Below are 12580 nucleotides of genomic sequence, written 5' to 3' on the forward strand. Positions count from 1 at the left end.
TTCCTATTTGACTGTCTTTGCCTTCTCGTTGTGCTACTGTATGCTTTTGTTCTCTTCACGTCTCTCTCCCTCATTTCTCTACCTTCCCTTATCTCTCTTTCTCCATATACTAGGCCTTTTGTCTGTGTAATTTCAGCTGTGGGGAGGGAAATGAATGGGTGATATTTAGTTCCTTTCCCACACTGCTACTGCCGTTTTGATTCTATATGTAACAAACAGAAAAAAAAGGGGCAAGCAGAGGCTCTTCGGTTTTTCAGCCTTGGGGACTTGAGCCTGCAATCTATGAAGCATGGAAGGCAGAGGAGGGAAAGAAAATACAGAGGCACAGACACAGGCCGAGAGGTGTGATACAGCGAGACTAAAGCACCAATCAAGTGCAGAAAGAAAATATGAGACAGATGAAGCCAAGAGACGAACAGACAGACAGACAGAGGAAGAAAAAGATGGGTAGTAGTGTCACATGGAGAAAGGGCTGAGCAGCAGTAGGCAGAGGGACTACAGCAACAGGCGTTACACATTTTTTCCTATTATTCACTCCTGTCGCTGTTTTGGCACACTGTGTCTCAGTCTTTTTTTTTTTCACAGCTACTAACCAGATCTGCCAAATTCTGACGGTAACCTGAAAATCCTTCTTGTTTTTGATTTCTCATGTAAAGCTGTGACTCATATGGGGGAAGCTTTGGGGAAAGCTGAGATTGTACATTATTGAATGTGCGGGGCGATGAATATGCGCTTTAGTGCAGTAGAGCTCTTTTTAGTTAAAAATCAGACGTCTGGGGGGTTAAAATATTACTTTATCACTCTCTAAAATCCTGTTTTTCTCTTTCTGGATGGCTTCCTGTCATTTGCTCTTATTCTCTTGTATTAGTCAGCATACGTGTAACATTACTGGGCTGTGGTTTTGCTGTTTATTTTTGTGATTTTTACTGTTGGACCCAAGCTAAACAGAATATTTTTTCAATTCTTATGCTGGTTTCTTTTTCATGGATTGTTTTTGATTTATTATTGTGCATTTTTCCTTCCCCTGTAATACTAAATGTATTGTTGTCTCAGTCACCCTCACTGCTTTTCTATTCTATTCTCTTTTTCCCCCCATGTTCACCTACATTAAATCGTTAACCCAACATCTGCCCTCCCTGCCATCTCTCCCTTCATGTCTCTGTCTCCTTCTCTTTCTCTCTCTCTGGCTGCACATGGTACAGTCTTGCATGTCTGAGCAGCAGACGGCTAGACGGCAGCAATCTGCTAGAGCAGGCTCATGTGCTAGCCCGAATTATCCATTCAACAAAGCCTGAGCTAGCAGCACTAAAATCTTCCCCTATTCTTCTCTCCAGCATTCATTTTTTTCTCCCCTCTCTCTCTCCGATTTGTGCCCTGCTACATCCTCTCTCCCTTTGCTAGGCTGACCGGCACAGGCGTACAGAGAAGACTGCGGCAGCCTCCGCCACCTCGGTCAGCTGGGTGAGTTTTATCTTCTTTTTTCTTTTCTCCTTCCTTGCATCTCATCTTACCGCTCCTCCCAGCCTCTTATTCCTCCTCCTCCTCCTCCTCTTCATCTTGTGGGTAGTCAGATTTTATTCTGCGACCTGACAAATGAGCTTTCCCTCCATAAAGTCAAGGCGGCATGATTGACAGGTGCGGTCTCAGAGGACTGACAAGCCTGGCATGTCACGAGATCTCACTGGCATAGAGGGAGTAAGTGGTAAGGAGCTTGGACTTTTTTAGTGTTAAGGGTGTATTTTTATCAGCGTGAGACACTGGCGTCAATTTGTAGTCTCTGCTGCTGTAGTCATCTGGCTGCTGCTGCTGCTGCTGTATGCGTTCTCAGTGCGGGGTTTGGAAAAATATCAAAGATGTTTTACACAGATTATTATTCTAGGTTTGGTCAGGTTGTGACAGGGAGGCAGAGCTATCCTTATGATTAGTGATGGTAAAGTGCTTCTGATTGGGTGTGTATGGCTAGAGTACAGTGTGCACAGCATGAGTCTGTTCAGTTATCATAAGATTATATATGGTTAGGTTTTATATTACATTTTCAGCGTGTGCTTACTGATGCATATCGATCTTTTGACTCATATATAACGATTTTGTTTGTAAATGTGATCATGGATGAGCTAAATGCTAACGCATGGTGGGGTTGTGCATTTTACCGAGACCAGACTCGACTTAAGGGGCAAAACTGAGACTTAAGGTAGAGCACCGCACAAATCGAGGGATAGAGGGAGCTGTTTCAGTCTCAGCCACAGTGCTCGTGCAGCAGATGATCTGCTGTACGTTGCACAGAAAAGGCCAGACCAAAAAAAAAGAGCAAGCTGTACCTCTCTCATTCCCTGAGACCCTAACTTGTGACGTTTTGCTGTGATGTGCACGGGTTGGGTTCTTGGGAGCTGCGAGGGGCACTCACACATCTCTAACTCAGAACAAAAAAAGGAAAAGGCTTAACATGGCGGAAAGACACAAAGCACGATGAAGAAGGAACAGTTTCGCCTTTTCATTTATTTATTTATTTATTTTTAATAAAAACTAGACACGGTGACATAAGGTTCATTTAATCCACGAATAGTGCAAAAATAAAGCGCGAAGGGAATGAAAAGTACGAACATTGGGTTTCTTTCAGGATATTGAGAGTCTGAGAGCCAGAGGCAGGCACAGTGTGCAGGGCACTGGGTGGGGGAGAGGGCGGGGGAGTGGGATAGATAGAGAAATGTGGGTATAAGGGGCATGTGACTGAGATGGAGGGACGTCCAGATGAGGTGGGGTGACATGGTGAAAACACCCACATTTACAAAATCCTTGGTACAATGAATGAATGAGGAATTTGTGAGTTAGGTTACACCCTCAGTGACTAATGTTGCACATGCTAGCATAGACAAACCACACAAGAACCGCACCTCGCTGTTTAACCCTGCGTCATAAACCGTATAGTCATACATTTAAAGAAACATGATGTTGACAAAATAAATGTAATTTATACGCAGCGGGGAGGAAAATTATAATATAAACAGCATAACTTGAACACACAGCAAAGTGCAAAATGAAAGTCAGTGCTTTAGGGTATTTTATTTCCACTACTCAATCCACAGGCTCTTCATGCCTTATCTTGAGAGCAGCACAAAGTACTAGTGAGAGCGTGACTCTGAAAGCTCAGTACACTTGTGTTTGACCTCATGAAAATAATCGTCTTCCTTTTTCTATTATATCATCGATACCTACCCTTACCTGCATTCGGCCCGCTGTTTTTTTTTCTCTTCTTGTTACAAGCGAGTGTGAAGATAATGGTGCAAAACAGAATTACACAGTCGAGTGGGAATTGTAAGACACCTTGGCGTGCATGTCATAAGGTGACCCCCTCATCAGCTATGGATGAAAGCACAATTGTAGCGGCTCTCAGGTGCATTAAAAGGCTTTTATATAGTTTGTTCTGTGTTTCAATGGGCATCATTGGAGAGTAGGATGAGTGTGGCAGAACTGCTTCCTGCTTTGACGCATGCGTGACAACTTCAGGTGTCAAACTGCTGAGGACTAACGTACAGTCCTCTTATGTTATATGTTTTCTATAACTAACATCCTTTGTGTCAAAATATGCACAAACGTGCGTCTGTTTGCGTAGTCGATCGGCGAACGCAGTAACGGCTTCGTTCTTCCTCTCCTTTTATTCATACTTGGATGTCCCCCTTTTGCATATCGCCTTCCTCCTCCTCACCCGCTGTGAAGTTGCTGCAAGTTTTCCAGGGAGCTTCAGCAGCATTTGAACCGGGATGCTGTTTGATGTTTTGTCCTCATTCTTTCATTAGCGTGGATGGGATGTGATTATGTGCTTGAAGGACAGGTAGCTTTGAGCTCCGATTCTTTTTCTGAACCTTAATTTGAAGCTGTGTTTCACCATTTCTAACTCTAGCAGCAGCCTTTTTTTTCTTTTTTTTTGGTCCATACAGCATCCTTGAGGAATTTTGAGATTCATTAAATCGGGCATTTTTACTATGCGGTCAAACACTCTTAATGAGCAATGACTTCTGTAAATGTGCAACTCATTTGCATTGTCACGCACTTCATATCTTATTGAGCGCTTTTGTCCTCTGCCTGGTTTCAGTTTACTGTGTGAGGATGAAGCTGGAAGTAAGGATGCAAGCAGCATGTGATGCAAGTTTGTATGAGGGTAAAGAAGCAGAGCATGCTGATAAATAATTAACTACCCTGTAGAGTAAAATCTGACTTGCTGATTTCTTGAAGATGTTTTATCTTTTGTTAACTTGAATCCACTGCTGCAGACAGCTCCATATATTGAGGACGTTTTCGCTGTAATAGTTTGTTTAGAATAAGAAAACACTTTTTATTCTCAGTATTATCCCAACACTGTGATTTCCCATGTGTCTACAGAATATGCCCGCCACACACTGGATGCACATGGACGTTGTTTTCTGAGCTCATCTGGTCAGCCACTCATGGCCTTCATTTAGCCCCAAAACAATCAATGAAAATCAGGCTTGAGCATCTAGTCCATCTATTTGATCCAAATTAATTCCTAGATGGGCGTCCATTGGACTAAATATAACTGTACAAATATGATCACACCTCACCCAGCACGAACTGATTGAAAAGGGGCAGAAAAAACAACTTTGACAGACGTCTCAACAACTTTAAAACATGAAAGGTAAGAGTAGCTTCTTTAGGTCAGAGGGAAAGAAAAGACACATTCAAGCGTTCCTTCACATTCAAACTTAGTTGAAAAGAGAATGATGAAAAGATGTCTTTTCAGGGCATTGAAAAGATATTTCTATGCATATAAAACTACTGAGTAATTTTCTGTTCTTTACAAGTCTAAAAGACATTTAAATAGTACACAGCTATTTAGGATTTCATCATTTAAAATCTAGTTGAATAGTGAAAGTGCTGTAGATGACTAGATTGTATAGTTGCAATAAGATACACATACATACATGTCCTAGGTGTGCTGTGACCGCTATTTTGGGCTATAGCAACCTGGAAATGTTATGTATATGCCTGCATAGCATGTAGAAGCTAAATGTGGTTCACCTTTAAACCAGTTACTAAATGGCTCCCTTTTTTTCCACTGTGAATCCACATTTAACGGTGCTTTGGTGAAAATATGTTATATAATAATGCTGGGTGCTACATCCTTGACTGTAGCTCTGCAATCAGCAAACTATTTTAGCACATTCAGTAGATTTCAGGTGTGCGTGCTACATATTGACACTTGTTTCTGCTCAACTCTGCTGGTGAGCTCAAGTCTTTTGATGCGGTTGGGTTTATTTGTCTATCAGTCCCAGTCTTTGGAGATCAATTCCTAGTCTGAAATAGGATCAAATTTTCAAAGGGATGTGTCTTAAGGTTGGTTACCTTTCACCTTTGACTTTTCAATCACATCTCGATGTTTCTTAGAACCCTGCAAACATGAACTTTTTAAGTGTTTTTCCTGGGAGTCTGTTTATTCTTCAGGTTTTGTTTTTTAAATGTAAATGTGGTAATGTGATTTTTTTTTTCTCAGTTTAGTGGGGGTTCCTGCATGGAGCAGTGCATTTGCAGCAGTAGGTTATGGTGTCAGTGTTCACCTTGTTCAGCACAAACATGGAAAGGAAGATTAGTTTAGACAGGCGGCGAGAAGGAAGGAAGAAAGATGACTAGTTGCAGAGTGTTTGATTGTTTTCTGCCATATCTATATATCTATATATCTATATATATCTATATATAGATATATAGATATATATATAGATATTTATTTATATACTGTATGCACTGTATCTGATTGGTGTCATTCACCCACAGTTGTAGGCACACCATGTTTTTTAACCAGTCCTCTATGCATGATTATAATTTAATCAAAGCAGTAGTGCTGTGCGATACTGAAAATGTTGGTACTGATCCAACGCCAAATAAATACAGGCCGCATACTGCCGGTAACAGTACCAATACTTTTAATCTATGAAGGCAGATTGTGGAGGGGAGAGCAGTGTGTCATCATTTATGAGAAGAATGTGATAATTCTGAATGCATTTTAATGACCACTAAATAACTCTGATTTTTACTTTCCACGATAATTATCCAACGCAGTAAAACACACCTTTTCAGCTTTTCATGCATTCTGAAATTTTTGACGACCCTGAAGCGTCAACCTCTGTTGTTTAAATGTGCTTTAGGCTCTAAATAAAATAGATATGACAGTCAACAAAAAAGGTTCCCACATTTTTCATAGTGCATGTTTGAGGTATATATTTCTAAAGAAATTATTTCTTTAACACAATTTAGCGGGCTACGTAGAGAACGTAGAGGATAGAGACGAGTATCGATGCTATTGCGCTGGTATTGGTATCAGATCAATACCAATACCAGCGCAATAGCATCGATACTGGTATCAATACTATTGATATTTGGATCGATAGTGATTTAGTGAAGCAGCAGGTAACAGTTCCCTGAGGTTTATGTGGATTTAAAGGTGCTGAATAAAGAGCTGATACTGTAAGTTACAAAACCATACACTGTGCACTTACTGTACTGTAAAACTCTTTAAATCTCATCAATTTAGAGTTTTTTTAAAAACTTTTTTTTAAATCTCTAAATATGTGAATAAACGTGTCTAATGTGAGTTATTAGTATATGTTGGGAACTGCAGATGTATCAGCTCTATATCTTTCTTCACCAGCCATTTCCTGCTCTCACCCCTTACGCTGTGACCTCACTGCTGCACTCTGAGTCCTGAGATGCCCTCTGATCGCTAGATGAGAGGCAGGACTTGAATTCAGCTTACTCTTTGTCTGCTGGTTGTTACACTAGCTGCTCCAACAGCAGCAGGAGCAGGTGTGTCTACCTCCTGTGCCATTCCTCTCCCCCCCCCTTCCTGTTCCTTCATCACTGCAGTACGGCAGCTCTGTCTGGGAGGCAGCCATTCCATTGTTCTCGCACCCCCCTCTACCTATGAGTGCTCCTGTAGGTGCTGGTGCCGCTCTGCCCGCCCCACCCCACCCTGTGGAACAGGCTGGCTCCAAATCACTGTTATACTTTTCACTTACGTGCCCTGAGTAGGTTACGCTTATGTCTTTCTGTCTCTTCTCTCCCTGGACAGAGCTTGCTACACTCGCTGCTGCACACCGCCGCCATCTTGTTACTGCCTGTGCTACTGGTCTGCCTGCCTTTGCTGCACTCAAACCAAATCATCAAACTCAGCCTGCGGTTGTTTCCATGCCACTCCTGTTTGTGCGCAGCTTTGTCACAACGCAGTGCTGCGCACCAGCTACCGGACGCATGTCGTTGCTGCACAGAAGCACCTGGAACTTTTATCTGGGTGTTTCTTTAATAGCTGCCACAGATTGGATGCTGCAGACGGTGTTGTCAGCATCTCTCAAACCATCAGTAAGATCTGTACCATTGTAACACACACTATGCCCGATGTAGATTTAGCTAAGGACTTGACATGCCGTACACCATTAAAACAAGTAAAAATAAGTGAAATGTTATTTTACAAATTTACAAATGATTCAAAGTGGCATGTCTTCTTCGCAGGATTTAAGAAAATTGCTCCCGTCGAAGAAAATCAATAACCACAATCTGTCCCTTATTCTGTGTATATATTTCTCTCCAGAGCCCATATGCCTGAGCACATATACTGTATATGCTATCTTTGTGAGCTTGTGTGCTGTAAAGAGAGGGTGGGAAAGAGAAAGGAGGGGAGTGAGAGAGAAAGAGAGGAATCAAGCGTCGGTAAGAAAGTCTTCCTAATTCTGTTTGGCAGAAACTGTGCTGTTTAACCATATGTGCAGAGAGCAGGCTTTGCACATGCTCAGAATGACTCAGAGGACACGACTTTCACATGTCTCAACGCAATTAGATTAACTAATAGATAATTTTCCAGCAAATATAAATAAGTTACAGTGAAGTCATAAATAATTTAAAAAGTGTGCACTCTACCTTGAATTATTTTTGTTGTACTCACAGTATGAGGTTAAAACATGGGCATTAGAAGGAGAGCGGGATACAAACACAGCAAGTATATTCCAGCTTATGGAAATCTTATTCCTGCATTTAACTGTGCTTTGGTGCAAAACAAGTGGAAGTGTGTAGGTGGAGGCCACAGTGATACAGCAGTGAGTTCAGAAGGTCTTCAATCCTCTAAGACTATATGCCAAGAAGACACCATGCTAATGAAATCATAAAGACGGTGAAGAAAACAAGCTGTCCCTGGAGAATACATCCATGCATCGGAGGTTGCCAGTTTTACTTTACTTGCTTCTGGGTATGCATGTACTGTAGCTTTGCAGTGATACTGTATTTATAAGGTCAAAGGCTGCTTTGCTTCAGGGTTAAAATGCTCTCAGCCTTTATCTTATGATTACCTTCATCAGGTCAGTGAAGATCACCCTTTGCCCCACCAGCTGAGTGGGACAGCGGGTTACAAGAGGTATGCAAATCACAGTAATATTTATTATGTATAACAAGGAAGAAAATGTAAAAAAGAAGAAGAGTTTAAATCACTGCTGATATTCCTATGAAATACAGGGTACAATTAGAATGAGATAGAAATGATCAAGATGCAATTAACGTTCATACTTTAAATATTGGACAGAAATATGACGTTGAATAATTTTGGCCACTTTTATACACAGTCCGCCATCTTTAGGTGCTTAAATGCAGTCGAACGAACGCTCGTTATAAGTTGGGGGCGGTTACAGTTACAGAACCAGCAGTTCTGGCCTATTCAGAGAGCTCAGGTGGTGGAGCAGGTGGTGGAGCAGGTTTGGGCAGGACACTGAACCCCTAGTTGCTCTCGATGGCAGATGAGCTGTCTGAACACGTGTGGCCTATAAATGCCGATCGTCTAAAATTTGTACTTTTAATACTTTGTCAGGAATCATTTGCGGGCAGTCTGATTTCTGAAACCTTCGGATATTAATGCTTCTGCGTTTCTGCAGTTGTTTGTTTACGCGTCTTGTTATCAGGGAGTGAAATTCATACTCAGTCAGACTGAGATTGGCCGAGAAAGTTAAATCGTCTGCATCATGGTTGACTATAATCAATGCTGACATTGCTTGTTGTCCTCATTGTGTAAGGACGGAATCATTAGAAACACCAAGTAACAGCGTATTACGTAGAGAGCAAAGAATTCGTAGTTTATCGAGCTACCAGGTCTCACGCAGAGTTAACTTTGAATTGATGATTAAAAGCAAACAATAGTCAACTGATAGTTTTCTTGAATGTTATTAATCTAGTTTAAAATTTCAAATTCAGTTGGAGTTTCAGAGACTTCAGAGCAGATCGCTGAAACAATACCGAAGCAATATTGCTGCATTTTAAATCCGTCCGTCCAAGTCATCTTTAGGCAAAATGCAGGATATACTGTGGACTCATTACCAGTCTATCACGTGGCTAATACAGAACACTTGCAGTCCATCAGCTAAGAATGGCTGCATGATTAAATCCCATTTAGAGGAATTATTCACTGTCAAAAAGTCCAATTTATGCAGAAAGCACATAAGAGCAAATATGAATTTCTTACTGGAAGGTAAGCTCCATACTGGAACATCACAATACAAGTTCAGAGAGCCTGTCCAATGAAATAATTCATTATAATCCAAAGTGAGCCTTCATCAGCCTGGGAGTTGTCCTGCTATGTTTTTATGATCCAGTTAACAGAAATAAAGCCCTCAACTCTCCGGCTTTAGTAATGACGTAAGCAGTTAACGACTGGAAGAATTTCTTTTTGGACAAGAGCGGAGGACGTTGATCATTCAGGGTCAACAATGAGCGCCTCATTTGTTCTTTTTTTCCCCATTTGTAGTATAAATAGAAGCAGTTCAGCCTTCAGTGGAGAGTTTGTGGAGCATACTTACTGAGTGTCAAATGCAAAGATGTTGCATTCTTTATTATTCCATATCAACTGTCCTGGAATCCGTTACACCATTTCCCAGAATTGCAGTCCAAAAAGTATGTAAATCCCAGCTGGGAATGGGTGTAGAATCCCAAGGTTTGTGCACGTGACATGAACTATTCATTCTTCTTCTTTTTCTGTCAAAGCATGACTTCTTAAAAAGAGTTACAGGTGTATCTGGGCCCACCTTCTTGTTACATATATATAATGCACAGCTGTCAAAAGTAAATAAAGTAGAAATCACAAACGTCCTTTGTCAGGTGTTCACATTTAATTGCTCCTTCAGAAATAAATGCAAAATCTTTGGAAAACAGGATAATCTGCTAACAAGTGCCATTTCCTTACCCAGAGGACCCATACTTGAGACTTTGTTTCTCCCAGAATACAATGTTTCCTCATTTTCAGTGAGGAACCAACCAAAAACCAAAAGGTTTTGACATTCATTGTTCTCCCAGAAGATGCATCTGCAGGCAATCCCTAACTTTCTCCTCTAGTGCTACCAGCACAATGATGTACAGGTGTATGTGGTTTTAAAATTCATAAGTCACCAAATACTGGATGGATTTCCATTAAAGTTTGTGCCGATATTCATATCCTTCAGTGTACCTGTCTGCATTTTTTTAAAAAGTGTCCTGTGTTCCAGTATTTTGGCTTGCGATTAAACAACTGCAAAGCTAGTGATTTGCTGCATTACTTACATATTGCAGTCATGAATAAGAGAAGAGACTAGTCTTTCCTGGTAGACTGCAGTGAATTATCTTCACAGCAGCAGAGTAGACATAGATTGCATGACATGGTGCAGTTTGCACATGGAATGCAGAAAGATTTCAGGCACTGAGTGATGAAGGCCAGATGTTTGAGTTATGCATAGGAAGTCAGTGGCCTACAGTTGGTACTGTATGAAGCGATGATGCCAGAAACCATCGCCGGCATATACCATGTAATTAAATTTAAGGAAGCCCACTCACATATTACAGCTTGTATATAAAAGCAATACATGTTCCAGGTTTGAAAAAAACAGACATCAAAAAACATTACATAAACACAAGTGCCTAAATAAAAATAGAAACGGTATATGAGTAAGAGGTGTTGCTTATGATTCACCTGGTTACAGTTTGCATAGCAACTAATTCTAGTTTTTTTTATATATATATATATAAAGTTTTGCTCAAAAATAAAAAATAAAGAAAAGCTTAAGAGTCTGAGAGGTTGTTGTGAATGTTGTGGATTTAATGATTGGTCAAAAATAAATAAAACATAAATATAAGCGAGGTCATTATATCGATATCTTCAATTTTGTCCTTCATTTGTAGATGTTACGGAAATTAATCTTTTTAAACTTGGAGAAAAGAAACAAGTTCAAAAGAGGACTTGTTTACCAGAAAATATTCCTTGCACATTGATTTGCAGCACGCAGTGTGGTTACATTATTAAACTATAGACACCCAGCAATGGTAAATATATACTGAAACTTACCTCCTCCTCCTATAGACGGTTTTCTCTTGTTCTTTCTCCCTCCTTTTTGTCTCGTCTTGCACACAGTTACACATGCACACTCCCAGCCTGTCTGCGTCTCACACTCAAACACGCACACACACACACACGCACACACACGCACACACACGCACCGTCTTTTGTTTGGAGTCAGACGGCATTGAAGGCAGATCCTGTGGCCCTTCTGAGGAGAATGTTAATATGCCCGCTCTGGTCTCTCTGGGGACGCAGAGAATGGACTCGGGCTGCTAATGCACTGTCACACTAACCCCGCTAAGTATTCTCACAGTTAGCAACAGCAGCGCTGCTCCCAGAACTGAAATGTATTTAACTAAACTCGCAACCTACTGAATCGTAAAGACTTACTTTAGATTGTCCTTTCACAAATAACTGCCTCATTTGCCCACCTTTCTGTGCCTGCAAACAGAGATATGGCAGGTGGGCTATTTGTTGAGTGCAGTTAGACTTATTTCACTTTCATTAGCACTTTATTTATGTGGACTCATTAGGGGCAGTTTGCTCCCCCACACTGAGGTAGGCTTAATGGATTATACTAACGACTTACACAAGCACACGGTATTCAGTTACATGTAGAGTTTAAACAAGTCAAATTATCTTTAAAGAGTTTGGGCTCGGTATCGTTTTTGCTAACTTTGGCTAAAGGATGTATTTTTGCTTGTGGTTCAGTGAAATCCTGCTATTCGAACTGTGGTCACCTGAGTGGAAGGAAAATGTTCCCCACTCACCAAACTGGTGTGAGGAGTAACTATGTTTTCATTTATGTCATGAATAAAATAAAACTATTTTTGCTATTTAAGAGCATTAAAAATGAAAAATAAATTAATAACATTTACTTCATGTTGTATATTGGCTGTGGTCATTGTGTCCATGTGCTGAGCCTGTGGATCACAGTTGCATGCAGTAATAGTCAAAGGATATTTAAGGTATTACTATATAAACTATGTATTATCATGGATTAAATATATTATATAAGACATTTTATTTTGTGAGCAGTGTTTTCCTTTGATAATGCTGGTTTAGTACTTTAAAAATCTAAACTATGATCAAGATCCTGTTACTCACTACTTTTCGAGCTGTCTCACGCAGTGAGCAGACTGTGGATCATTGACATTGCTGCCTTGATTTCAGGTGTCGACGTGCATCAACATGCGTCAGCGCTTTAGAAAAGCACAGTTTGCTTCCTAGGGT

The 12580-nt window shown here is 40.7% G+C and overlaps 1 protein-coding gene across 1 annotated transcript in view; it reads left to right on the top strand.

Moving 5' to 3' along the window:
• The window catches only part of LOC308387126 (uncharacterized protein), a gene marked incomplete at its 3' end in the record, with an annotated part of 49478 nt that extends 41869 nt beyond the window's left edge, over nucleotides 1–7609 (top strand). The window contains exons 3-4 of the mRNA XM_080867024.1: nucleotides 7079–7365; nucleotides 7595–7609. Of these exons, the coding sequence (XP_080723150.1) occupies nucleotides 7079–7365; nucleotides 7595–7609 (302 nt within the window). The remainder of the gene's footprint in view (nucleotides 1–7078; nucleotides 7366–7594) is intronic.
• Between the last annotated feature and the right edge of the window lie 4971 nt (nucleotides 7610–12580).

Source organism: Rhamphochromis sp. 'chilingali' (assembly GCF_963969265.1).
Source record: "Rhamphochromis sp. 'chilingali' genome assembly, chromosome: 19".
Taxonomy (NCBI): Eukaryota; Metazoa; Chordata; class Actinopteri; order Cichliformes; family Cichlidae; genus Rhamphochromis; species Rhamphochromis sp. 'chilingali'.